General features: G+C 53.2%; 3 protein-coding genes across 3 annotated transcripts; 2 read left to right on the top strand and 1 right to left on the bottom strand.

The window, feature by feature from the left end:
- Positions 1-1,085: 1,085 nt before the first annotated feature.
- Positions 1,086-4,791, top strand: SMAC4_04893 (uncharacterized protein; the record flags this gene model as incomplete). Its single annotated transcript, XM_003347537.2, has 1 exon — positions 1,086-4,791. The coding sequence occupies exon 1, from the start codon at positions 1,093-1,095 to the stop codon at positions 4,789-4,791; it is 3,699 nt and encodes a 1,232-aa protein (XP_003347585.1). The 5' UTR covers positions 1,086-1,092.
- A 1,140-nt stretch (positions 4,792-5,931) lies between these two features.
- SMAC4_04892 (uncharacterized protein) lies at positions 5,932-8,528 on the bottom strand. Its single transcript, XM_003347536.2, has 3 exons — positions 8,333-8,528; positions 8,065-8,268; positions 5,932-7,997 (listed from the first exon to the last, which is right to left on the bottom strand). Exons 2-3 carry the CDS (start codon positions 8,131-8,133, stop codon positions 6,513-6,515), a joined length of 1,554 nt encoding a protein of 517 aa, XP_003347584.1. The 5' UTR covers positions 8,134-8,268; positions 8,333-8,528; the 3' UTR covers positions 5,932-6,512.
- Positions 8,529-10,412: 1,884 nt separating this feature from the next.
- Positions 10,413-12,739, top strand: SMAC4_04891 (uncharacterized protein). Its single transcript, XM_003347535.2, has one exon. The coding sequence runs from the start codon at positions 11,190-11,192 to the stop codon at positions 12,441-12,443; it is 1,254 nt and encodes a 417-aa protein (XP_003347583.1). The 5' UTR covers positions 10,413-11,189; the 3' UTR covers positions 12,444-12,739.
- Positions 12,740-13,163: the final 424 nt, after the last annotated feature.

The raw sequence follows: 13,163 nt of genomic DNA, 5'->3' as shown, positions 1-13,163 counted from the left end.
CTGTTGCCACAGTGGATTAGTGTGCTGAAACCCATCACAACTCTGGGGGGGAGGGGGAGGGGAGGAAAGAATGGCGTAAATTCCCCAAATTACCTCGACGACTGCGGGTGTTTCCAGAAATAAGCAGCAGCAGCAAATAAGCCCCTTCCACTTTTCTGTCCTTTCCTTTCTTCACTGCGGTTCCCTTATGATTCTTTCCCATTTCTCATCTACCTTAATTCATAGTAATTTTGGGACCAAAGGCTAGACCATTCTCTCCTGGTTCTGTTGTTGCTGTTATCTGCTCTGTTGGACCGACTCACTTGGAAAGAGACTCCATTCTGTTCTCCATTCTCCAATTGGTGACGGCATCCAATCCTCAGCCAGTTCACACTCAAGACCAACTCATTGCCAAGCCCGGCGTCACACTCTACCAATTTCACCCTTCTGTCACCTCTGAACACGGACAACCACACAATCTCATCCTCGGCATTTCTCTCTCTCTCAGTCTTCAATCTCGACTATCTCCTCAACTAATCGCAAACCATTCGAGGCTTGTCGCATCTCCTGTCGCATCCATTCTTGCTTGCTCCGAAACAACACACACAACACTCCCCTCGCCGGTATTAACGGGACCCCTACAGTACATTCTGCGCAAACCTCTTGTCATACCTGGCCCGACCCTAAACCTCAGCCAACCTCACCAATCGCAATCGCGACAACCGCCAGCCCAGTCCTGATCGCCGAGCGGGGATACTTGGAGACTTGACCTCATAGCCTCAACCCATTACCGCATTCGCCCGTCAAAAAAGAAAGAAACACTGTCCACACAACTACGCTAGCAAGGCATCACACATTCACAGAGGCAGCTGCTTGCTGCATGCACGCCCACGTCCGCTGCTCCCTCGCGTGAAGGAGTTAAGAAAGTGTTGCCTGCGACCAGGAAAGCTGCAGCATCGCAACGTCGCCTAGCCTATCTGAGCCTGTAGCTGCCATCCATTGGCGTCGATTGGCCTCTCTCGGGCTCTAGAACCAGTCACCGTCTCGAACCCGGGCCACGAGCTGGACCAATAATCACCAAGACACCCAGCAAGAAAAAATAATCCTCAACAAATGACCACCAGTGTGTCGCCTAGGTCTCCAGTTGCTGGTGGCCCTCCTCCAACAGCCAGTACCACTGAAAGTGGTGACTGTGGTTTTACCATTCGACTAGTGAACTCGGACGGCGACTCTGATGCTGATCTAGATCTTGATATTGATGCCCAAGACGACTTTGTTACGATTGATGACTATTGCAAAGACCAACGGGAACAAGACCAACAATCACAACAACACCGTCAGGATAGCGCCGTCGAGCTGACCTTTTCAGAGATCCCTACCGAGCTGCTACAGTTTACCTTTGCCAACAACGATAGCGACAGTAGGCCTGATACTAGCTCCAGCGCTTCCACTAACAAGAATACCAATCACATTCACAACTCTGAACGGGACCATCGCCTCCAACCCGACTTCGAAGCGCCCACCACCTCCTCCTCAACACCAGGACAATCCCACTTCTCGACAGACGTCCTCCTCACTCCCGATCCAACCCCTCCCGGTCTTCGCGCCACTCGAAAACCTTCACCGGGTCTTGCTGCGAGATTGAAGGCTCTCGGCTTCGGCGGTTCCCGCAAACCTGCATCCCCGCCCCAGCACCGGGATCTCGAGATTGGCAAACTTCCCGAGGAGACTCTGAAGAAGCTCGACGAGCACCACTTGTCCCTTTCTCAAGCCCTCGTTATCGAGCGACGCGGTCGTCCTTGGAAAGGTCCTCTGGTTCGCATTCCATCATCGTCGAGCATCAAGGCATCCAAGTTGTTCCATCACCATCACAAATCCGAAGAAGCCCAGGAGGCCGCCCATGAACAACACGCCACCATCGGTGGTGACGTACTAGTTCAGCAACAACAAGAACATCACGACAGCGACGACAACAACAACGCTTCCGATTCACCACACAGCAACACAGAAATGGACACTAACAAATACCGATTACCTGATCATGTCAACGGCAACGGCGTCAAGGCACAACGAGACACCCGATACGAGCACATAGCCCGCGATTCACGCCGAAGCTCATCAGGGTCCTCTGATGATGTGCCGCTCCCGCCTCCATCAAAGGATAACTCCTCGCAATCACACCATCGCGGCACCTCCAACAGCTCCTCCAACAATGGCGACTACTTCAACCCGGACAACATCTCGTTCAACCCTCTCGGCCTTTCACGCCCTCAATCCGTTTATACCTTATCTCGCGCCTCCTTCGCTAACCAGCTGGCTCAACTAACATCCATTACTCTTCCCGATGCCGAGCTTCTCTCCAATAAGATTGCCGCTATCCCCACCGCGCAAGTAGCCACAAGGGCGCTTATCGGCGCTGCAGAGCAGATCCGAGGATGGATCTTCAAGGCGTCCGAGGTGATTGAGGGGCTCGAGGCAGACGATGACGTGGAGTGGGCGGCCGCTGGCGGACGCGAAGGAGTAGACGAAGTTGAGAAGGCCATCGTCAGATTCGAAGAGCTGATCAACATCTACGTCGGAGCCATCGAGGAGCTGCAGGAGCGCGAAGACATCAACATAGTTTCGACGGAGGATTTGCGCCGGGCGGTGGCGCAGATGGAGAGCATCCTCGGCGAGTGGGCGCGGATCAGAGAGACACTGAGATCCGTCAAGTCGCAGGTAGAGCTGGCCATGGAGTGGGAGGAGCTATGGAACATCGTTCTGGGCGATATCCAGATGGAGGTGGACGACTTGAGCAAGTTGGTGTTCGAGATGGAGGAGAGGAGGCATAAGACGGCTATGTTGGCGGGGGATGGAGTGGATATTGGTGATTTGGAGACCATTGTCGAAGAGGCGCCGACGTCCATGGCGAGCAGGCTGCAGGCAGCTAATGCGCATGGCAACGGGAGGTTTAGCTTTCCTGGATTTCCGAATAGCCCGACGTCGCCGCTACCGACACCGTCAACGGGCATCTCCATGGACGATTCGAGCCTGCTGGCGCTGTTTGCTCGGATGCAGCCGCTTAGGGCGTCTTTGGATTTTCTGCCCATGAGACTGGCTGGCTTCCAGTCGAGGGCAGAGGACATCTTCCCTACTGCTTCTGACGAGCTGGAAATGCGGAGGCACAGTCTCGAGGCTACGTACAGGAAGCTGGAGAGGGATGCCGAGGCTCTGAGGAAGGAGCTGGGCGAGGATCGATGGGTGTTGGTATTCAGGGGCGCTGGCCGACAGGCGCAAAAAATGTACGAGTCCGTACAAAGGAGCTTGGAGAGGGTGAAGGAGGCGTTCGACACGGGAATGCACTTGACGAACCAGCCTATGATGAGCAAGAAGCTGGAAAGTTACGAGGCTAAGAAGACTCATTACGGGCCTGCTATCGAGAGGGTTCTGTCGATTATCGAGAAGGGCGTGAAGGATCGGTTGACGGTCAATGGAGAGATTCTGCGCTTGCATACCGAGATGCAGGCCAAGTGGAAGGATCTGAAGGAAGAGATGGTTGACGTAGATGTGGTCGTGGAGGAGCTCTACTCCAAGGGACAGCAACTTCGGGATTCTGTCTCGAGCATCTTGTCCAACGACAGGTCTCCATTGGGTAGTGGCCATGAGACTCCTCAGAGCTCACCACCTTCGTCTGTCATCATGACTGGGCGAAACGCTCCTCCTAGTGCGAGGTCCAAGTCTCGACAGGCGGGTACTCCTGGCAGCTCGCTTCCAAAACCTCCTGCCTCTCGCCGGCAGTCAACCGTCCCAGCTTCGGCCTCGACCGTCACCCGCAAACCCGCACCGTCCAATCCCAGGATGTCCACCATCTTTTCCAGTACCCCGGTAAAGACGGACTATCGCGAAAGACCAGGCACAACTACTCCTTCCACCTCTCGCCCTGCCGCCCAACAACCCCCTCGCCCATCCTCCAAGCTCGACAACCGTCCTCGTTGGAACGCTACCTTTAACCCATCCGATGTCGACACAGGTCACAACTTCAAACCTTTGACCCTAACCACGCCTTCTCCTTACGCCAAGTCCAATACTCCTCCCACTCTCCGATCTACTTCTTCCCTAGGACAGTCCTCCACTTCCAAGCTACCGCAAACCCGCTCTCCTCTGAACCGCGGCATCACCGCCTCTCCCACCGTCGGCGACAGCTCAGGCCTTCAAAGTCCCACCATCAAACGAGCGAATGCCACGGCGAGCAAAATGTCCTTCCGTGACCGCATCTCTTCTCCCGGTCCTTACTCTCAGCAAACCCTCTCCAAGTCCGTCGGCCCCAGCGCCACCAGGCCGGCCGCCACCCCGCGCCAGTCCAAGACTTCTCACTCATACTACCCTCCTTCATCCTCCAACACTTCTTTGCATTCCTCCGGCGGTGGTCGCGACCGCGAACCTCCTACCGGGTCAGGTACCTCCAACATGCGCAACAACCCCAAGCGCCAGTCCCTCCAACCACCTCGCATGTCTGAGCCAAGTCTGCAAGTACGACCAGCTAGTTCCATGGCTACTTCGCGCAGCGGTAATAGGCAAAGTATGCTTCCGCAGCCGACTTCTCGCTTGGGAATGAGGGCTACTACCCCTGGTCCTGGCACCACTACGGGGAGGGAGAGTCCGCAGGCGGTTGCCGGGGCGAGACATGCTATGGGGTTGAGCAACGGGAGAGATACTGCTGCTGGGAGGCGGAGTGGAAGTTCGCTGGGATTGGCGAGTAGGAGTGGGAGTTCACTGGGGATGAATGGAGGTGCGGTGGGCAAGGATGGGCGGCCTAGGTGGAGGCTTCCTTAGGCCTGTTGTCAAGGATTGAGGGCGGGATGATGAAATGAAGCAGTGACTGACTGACCAAGTGGCTGGCTGGCTGTGTGGGTAAGGGGAGGAAGAGGAAGATGGAGTTTTGTCCCTGCGTGGCGTTGCATTCACCCTTGTTTTTGATCACTTGTGCACTTCTATGCTCGTTTTGCGCTTCACACACATACCCCATCATATCACTTTTGAAATCATCATATGAAAACTAGCATTGCATAGCTATGGCGTTTTTTTGTTTTTGCTTTTCTGTTAACAATCACAAGATCACATCATGTATAATTTGGCTTAAAGGACTTTCAAAACCAGGCACGGGGGGGAGATGGAAAGGAAGAAGGGAAGAATGATGGATGGGCCATGGCGTTGTTTTATAGCTTGTGTGATTATATAGTCTAGTCTGTTTAATGGCATTCATTGCATCTGTCAATTTTCTCACTTTGCGCAGGCCAACAATGTCCCATGTCTCAAGTTCCAAGTTTGTGTCTTGTCGTGGTGTTATGGTGTTTAGTTTTCCAAGTCCATTACTTCAACTAGGTGGGTGTACAAGAGTTCGTTCGTGCATCTCTCTCTCTCTCTCTCTCTCTCTGAATGGTTGCCATGGCATACGTATCTATCTATCTACCTACCTACCTACCTACCTACCTTCCTACTTACTTCCTCTTTCCTCCATCTTCGATTCTCACTCAAGATAGGATCGAGATAACACAGTGAACCTTGAAACTTGAAACTTGATGATACCTTATGTTATAGAGATTCCATGGACAGTATGGACAGACAGACAGATAGATAGATAGATAGATAGACCAGATCAACAGAAAGAAGAAGTCTTTCGGGGCAGGGCACGGGCAAGTCATGTATGTCATGTCACGTATGTCACGACGACTGATAAGATATATGAAATCTCATCCCTGTCCTGAATACAGTAGATAGATGTCCAAATCACATATAGAGCAGAGTAGGGTACAGTTTCACATCTGACTTGATTACTAGATTCCAGATCCGATGCAGTATCCTTCCTTCCCCCTCCTTCCAAGTTGTTCATAAAAATTCATAATGACAAAAAGTTCTCCAATTCGTTCGCTCTCTTCACAAAAGGGTATCAATCCAACTTCCAGCCTTCATCCGATCCAGTCCCCCACCCCCCGCCCCTCATCACCCCCTTTTTAGGACTCCTGCTATGTGTCGTCCCCTGTATATAGTAGTATGTGGTAAAGAATTCCCCGTCAACGCCTCTGCTATGGTAAAAATGATAATGATGTTGTGATGTGATGTAGTTGTTTTCAATCTTTCGCGCCTAGTCTGTCGCAGGTATGATGTTTCAAGGTCGCGAGCTTGACTTTTTTTTCCCATAGGGGAAATGAAGGCCTTTGTCAGCGTTGTTGAAATGGCTAACATCGGCTTATTTCTCGATCAGGAGGGGAGCCACGTATGGTTTCCCTCGCTCCCTCGGCTGTCGGTACGCCATACTTGATAGGGCGCGGCTTTTAAAGTCTGCGTCCGGCGCCCGCCTCCCGATGCGTGACACCAGTAGATATCAACCAGTGTCCCACTCTGATCGTATTCGTATTTCTGGGAGCCCATATAAAGGGACCACCTACCAGCGGTGGTCCCTCAGTGAATGGTTCTCTCTTTCTCGGGTTTTTGTTTCCACGCCTGGGTCTTCATACCCTCACCATGTGTGGTAACCCTCTCTTTTAGATAGCTGCTCACTCAGGAACAACAGGAATACTCCTCGTCGGGTTCGTCATCTGGCTCAGCAGCTCGATATGTCGATAATAATTATGACCTCCCTGGTTCTCCAGCGCCTGTTCCTCCGCATACCAATCTGCTCCCCATACCTCGGGTGGTATCGTCGGGTTTCCGTCCGTCGTCTCATACAGCGCAATCCGCATCGCCCATTCCAGGTGCGGCCACCACTTGCTGTAGGCCTCGGGACCGAAGAAGTCGCTGTTGAAGAGAGATACCACGCCCAAAACCTCCCGACGGGCCATGCCGTGCAGCCACCATATCGAGTCGAGGGATTTCAGGAGAGCGAAGAAACATGCGAGGGTGGCCAAAGCGCGAGGACGTCGCTCTTCGAGCATTTCGATGTAGCGCTTCGAGACAGTTGCTGGGAATGCTAGCGGCGCGCCCTTGTGAGGGATTTTATGCGCCCAGTTGAGCACGGCGACAGCATGTTGGTAGGCTTGGCGGGAGCTTGTCACCAGTTCTGGACTGGCTGGTACCCGGCGCTGCTGGAAGGGTTGCCCGGGCGAACCGGGGTGTAATGGTGCTGGCTCAGACGGGTTGGACATTTCTTCCAATTCCTCATCTAGCCCATCGAGAAGATGACCGAAAAAAGTTTGGCGGTTGGGGCCAAAGTCGAGCTGCAAAACAGCTTGGGAGTTGATCACTTCTGTCACTACGGGACTGTTTCGTAGCCATTGCCAGGAGGCGGCAGTCACGGCTTTGACGCCCTGGAAGGAGTGGAACCACGAGAAGGGGATAGAGTAGCACCCGGCTGCTGTGTATCGGCCTTGCTTGTCGAAGTTGTCGGGGTTGTTCCCGGTTGCTTGAGCAAGGGTCAGTTCGTCTTTCATGAAGACGCGGGTGGCTGTTGATTGGAAGGCGATGAGGGAGGCGGTTAAGAAGAGGGATTCAGCGTTGGTGCTGTCGATGCCCTTGGTAAGTGTTGCGCTATATTCGGCTAGGGAGGCTGCCATGTATGCGTGCGAAGCGCGGACTAGTTCTTTGTCGTTTGGTGATTGACTTCGCAAGTGAAGGGCGGCAACGGCCAGGATGGCATCTGTGAGGTGTTGAGAGCCCGAAAAGGCCATGCCTGGCACGGTAATCTTCCATATTTCCTCCGTCACAGGGGCGGTGAAGGTGAATGTCTTGCATGTCATGGCGGTGTACTGATGCATCAACCTCAGCTCAAGCATTCGGTGGGCGGCCGGAGTGGTTGTCGAGAGAGCTTGTGAGGGTGGTGAGCGGCATAGGGGCGGTGCTCGTTGGAGGCGCGAAGTCGAAGCGTTCGATACGGACTCAGCACCGGGAGAATATGCGGGAGTGTAAGGGGTTCCGGCGGTGGAAGGACTGGATGCTGAAGCAGCTTGGGCAGCTTGAAGCTCGGGAATGATTTCGGGATGTTCGAAGTCGCAAGGGACGCCGTGCTTGACGCAGTTGCCGCATCGAGGATGCACCTCATCGCACTGGTGGTAGGGAGAAAGGGTTAGGTAAGTATGTCTTGGTCTGATCGTTTTGTCCTGTGATACACACCTTGATCTTTCTCGACTTGCAACGGCGGCAACCTGCCCTTGACTTTTTGTGAGAACGACGCGGAGGCATCTTGGGTGCTTGATTTGGTTGTTTGCCGATGATGTAGGTATACCGAGTAAGGTAGGTATCGATGTGTTTCTTGTGTTACGGCCTTCGGTGGCGGTTTATATGTTACCGGGGTTCCATATTAGGGTGGTCGGGAAGCTGGATAACAATCGTCGGGTTAGGATTGGTATATGACAGACAGAGAAACGAGGGTGAAGCTGACGAGAGAGGAATCGAGGACTAAGACTGGACCTCTTGAGAGGATGTTGTTGGGATTTGAAGGTAACGACTGAACGGTGACGACGCACAAGTACCCGCCAATTCCCCCGTCGCTACCCCGTTGTTGTTCAGTGGGCGGACCAATACCCAGGTAATATAAAGCCATGTGCAACTAAATCGGATCCTTGTGGGGCCGTTCCTGGTGGAGCGCAGGAAGCAACGACGATCATTTGTCGAAAAAGCACGGGGAAGGGGAACGGCCAATTGATGGGCACCTCATGCCTGCCTCCTGTAGGGCCACGGAAAGGGAGGCCTATGGAATGTAGCCTTCAGGTGGTCCGGCAGTGATGACAGCTCACAGACGTGAAGTCCTGGCAGGCAGGCAACGTCCAACTCAACGGTGAAGTGACAATCTTTCACCATCATCGGCAACAACAAGCGAGAAGAGACACGAACAAGGTGAGATTGTCGGAGACTCGAGGACATCAGCAACCACTGGCTCAGGCGCCGCCACCCGTCTCAGACCAAACTCGTAAAGGGTAAGCGGCTCGTGGGAAATGGCGGACTGCATCCGGTCCATGCCATGTTCACAATCCAATGCTGACTGCTGGGTGGGGGCCAAGAAAGAGGGAACCTGGGGAAAATGGTGCAAAGAGCGGGAATGTCAAGAGGATCGACACATGTTCGGGCTGTCGAGAGCCTGTAAAAGCCTTGTGAAAAGCGTCAATTATTTCCAATGTTTCCACTGCGGGTTCGTATTACCAGGTGTTATCATGAGTGACATGTCTAGGCAGAGGGTCCGGGAATAGGGGTTTGTGAATGCTCGAGTTCCCCTTGACCAGATTACCGAAAAAGCAACGAGATATCTCTTGGTGAAGGCTTTGTTTCTGTTGACATCAATAGAGTTCTGAGGCTGTCTGAAGGTGTTCTGTCCAAGTGTGATGACGCACGGAATGAGCTCCTGCAATTACGCTAAAATGAGAAGCATCGGATGAGACACACGGTTATTCAATGGGCCCCCTTGGCCTGTCAAAAAGGTGTGAAAAAGGGTCACACAAGACAAACATGTTCCGAATTCCCCTTGTGACGAAATGTTGCGATAGGTCCCTCAAATCCAAGTGGATCCCCATCCACCTTTTGGCTAAACAGGTGATGAGGGTGTGAGAATCAGGGAGTATTCACTTCTTGGCCGACGATATATCATTCGAGATACAGCTACATATATTGGACTCGACAGCCCCCTCGCCTTGTTTTCACGACAACGCCAGGACCCCGACGGGAATGTAATTTGCAGATCTGGGATGTACATATGTATCGCCCATGAACAAGATCCCATCCCTGCCCATTTCCCCGACCTGCGCGTGCCTGCCTCCCTGCCCACTACTCTTACCGACGGGGCTTACATCCGAACAAGATGCCCCGAGGATCTGATCTGATCTTTTTTACCCCACGTCCACGTTGCCGGGTCTATCTACGTCCCGTTCAACATGTCAACGGCCGTGAGAAATCCTCGTGGATGATGGAGTGATCTGCCATCAAGGCGACCGTGACGTTGCGATATGACTTCAACTCGGGACGAAACCTACCGCCGGGCATCGCATTAATGCTCAGGGCCGAGACGGGAGACGACGGCATCGGTTGACATGAGGGGTCTCTACCGACAACAAAGACATATGTCAGCAACGTCACACCTCGGACTCGTTTTGTCATCATTTACTTCCATACCGTGCTCTACAACGATAAGCCGGTCGCAGTGGTGTTTATTTCTGGATTGATTATGCGACAGATACATTCATCCCATATCCGACCGTCGCAAGTTGCGATAAACTTTGCGCCAAGAAATATCGAACTTTAAAACACATGGACAATATCGGATAAAAGTCATCCATCATCGGATCAAAGTCATGTCCATAAAGGTATTACATATTACACAACAGTTGCCGCTTCGTGTTACACGCCACGCATCCATTGTCCTCCCCAATTTCCATGGCTTCCAATCGCTCTTTGTTGTTTTCCGCATTGCCGTGTGCAACCCCGAAAACTGATTACGGTGGTGGACTTTTCGAGTTTCGGTCAACATGTTTTTAACCAGCCAGAAGCCGACAATACAATCAGATAAGGTAACAGAAACAGGCCTAGGACGAGGTTAAGGCGGCGCCCTTTACCTAAACCATGAAAGCGCATTGCGATCAACCGCTCGGAAAAGGCATTCCGCGCGGCCAGTGTCGGTTTGATTGAGAAAATTAGTTGATTATTCAACAGTGTCAGTAGTCAGCAGAAGAGTGTGGTTGGTGATGGTCGTTTGTCGATGGTGCCAACGGTGCTGATGATTACCCAATCCTGCTGAGCAATCACGACAACACCTTTGTCAGAGTCGTTGATCATTGACCGCTCTGTCCATGTCGAAATGGGAAGGAGATTAACGATATAAAAGACAATTAGGTCAGCATCACAGTCACAGCTTCCATTTCCATTGTACTTTCAAAGAAGTCAGTCGAGTCCTATAACAGAAAGAGCCAAGCCTCTCTCTCCTCATAAAGCAACAGTGTGTGGGTGGATCCGCGGCAAAAACTCGAATTGCGCCATCGCCAAAGTCTTTCGCACCATTGTGCCGGCCCATAAAAAAAAGGCACAATCCATAAGAAGTTCGACATTCTCTCCATCTCCAGCCCCGAAACCGCAACCACCACGCCCGACCGACGACCGACCGATCACCAATTGGCGCCATCTCCGTCACATCTCCGCAGACTACCGACAGTTAGACGGTAACTAGACGCCCTACCCGCGCCCAAACGGACCCTCTCAACAGCCCTACGGAAGAATCGCGCCAATTGAGCAAGATCGCCAAATCAAACGTCAAGATGACTGCCTCCAACGACCACCCCATCACCACTCCCCCCCGCGCTCCCTCGCCCGTCCATGGCTTCGGTACGCTTGCCGTCCATGCGGGATCCCCCCACGACCCCGCCACCGGCGCCGTGATCGAGGCCATCTCGCTCTCCACCACCTTCGCCCAGTCGGCCGTTGGTGTGCCCATTGGCGAGTTCGAGTACTCCCGCAGCAGCAACCCCAACCGCGCCAACTTTGAGAAGATGGTGGCTGCTCTCGAGCACGCCAAGTACGCTCTCGCCTATTCGTCCGGCTCTGCCACCACCGCCAACATCCTCCAGTCGCTCGCTGCTGGCTCCCATGTCATCTCCGTCTCCGATGTCTACGGTGGCACCCACAGATACTTCACCCAGGTCGCCAAGGCCCACGGTGTCAAGGTCACCTTCACTCCCGAGATCGAGGTTGACATCCGTGAGCACATCACCGATGCCACCAAGCTCGTGTGGATCGAGACTCCCAGCAACCCTACCCTCCGCCTTGTGGATATCCGCGCGGTTGCTACCGCTGCCCATGAGCGTGGCATCCTGGTCGTTGTCGACAACACCTTCCTGAGCCCCTACGTCCAGAACCCGCTCGACCACGGTGCCGATATCGTCGTCCACAGTGTGACCAAGTACATCAACGGCCACTCCGACGTTGTCATGGGTGTTGCCGCCTTCAACAGCGACGAGCTTTATACCCGCCTCTCCTTCCTCCAGAACGCCATCGGTGCCGTTCCCTCGGCTTTCGACTCGTGGCTTGCCCACCGTGGAGCCAAGACCCTCCACCTCCGTGCCCGTGAGGCCACCACCAACGCGACCGCCATCGCCCACGCTCTCGAGGCTTCTCCTCTCGTCATCTCGGTCAACTACCCCGGCCTCGAGTCTCACCCCCACCGCGCCATTGCTCTCAAGCAGCACCGCAACGGCATGGGCGGTGGCATGTTGAGCTTCCGTATCCAGGGTGGCCACGCCGCTGCTGAGAAGTTCTGCCAGTACACCAAGATCTTCACTCTTGCCGAGTCCCTCGGTGGTGTTGAGTCTCTCTGCGAGATTCCTAGCTCCATGACCCACGCTGGTATCCCCAAGGCTCAGCGCGAGGCCGTCGGTGTCTTTGATGACCTTGTCCGCATCTCTTGCGGTGTTGAGGATGCCGAGGATCTCAAGGCCGATGTCCTCCAGGCTCTTGAGCGCGCTGTTGCCGATGCCGCCAACGGTGTCTCCAACGGTGTCAACGGCACCCACTAAGTGTTTGTTTTGTCTACGGGTTAACAAAAGTTGGGCGTACGAAAAAAAGCATTCAGCGGGTTTCATCATCACTGCTATAGACGGGGTTCAGGCGTTATTTCACCATCATCGACTCTCTTATGGGCATGATCATATCCTGGGATTTTTGGGTTTAAGAAGACTAAAGGAGGCTTTTGATCAAGGGTATACCTTTTGGGGTGGATTTTTTACCGCAAACGTGGAAAGCGTCGGGGTTCACTTTCACTTGTATATAGACATGGCATGGTCATATAGAGGATACCAAAGCAAAGCGTTTCTTGTTTATCATTCATATTGATTTTGGGCCACGACTGTTTCTTGACTTGTGATAACTACTTTGTCTCATAATCTCTGCTGTTTGTTTTCTCAATCGTCTTTTTTCAGAGAGAACTTTGCTTCGAGTTGGCCTCTTCAGTCTTCACACTTAGACAACACATCAACCTACCGCTAGATAACCACGACTTCAACTCGGCCACCATCGGCATTCTCTGATTCCCCTTTTGTCAAAGATTCAACCCAACTCTCACCATTACCTAAGTCTACTCTCACTACGGTCACAAATTGAATAACAGCAACTCAACTGACTGGTTAGCTCATCCTCACCGACGTTGTGTCCTCCGCTAGCCTACATAGAAGACCATGGCGCAGAATCCGTCAGTCACCAAGCAGGATTGAGCGGTGAAACTCGAGCGAAGCAAGGTG

The sequence above is a fragment of the Sordaria macrospora genome, chromosome 1 (genome assembly GCF_033870435.1).
Source record: "Sordaria macrospora chromosome 1, complete sequence".
In the NCBI taxonomy this organism is placed as follows: Eukaryota; Fungi; Ascomycota; class Sordariomycetes; order Sordariales; family Sordariaceae; genus Sordaria; species Sordaria macrospora.
This window is presented reverse-complemented; position numbering and strand designations above follow the sequence as displayed.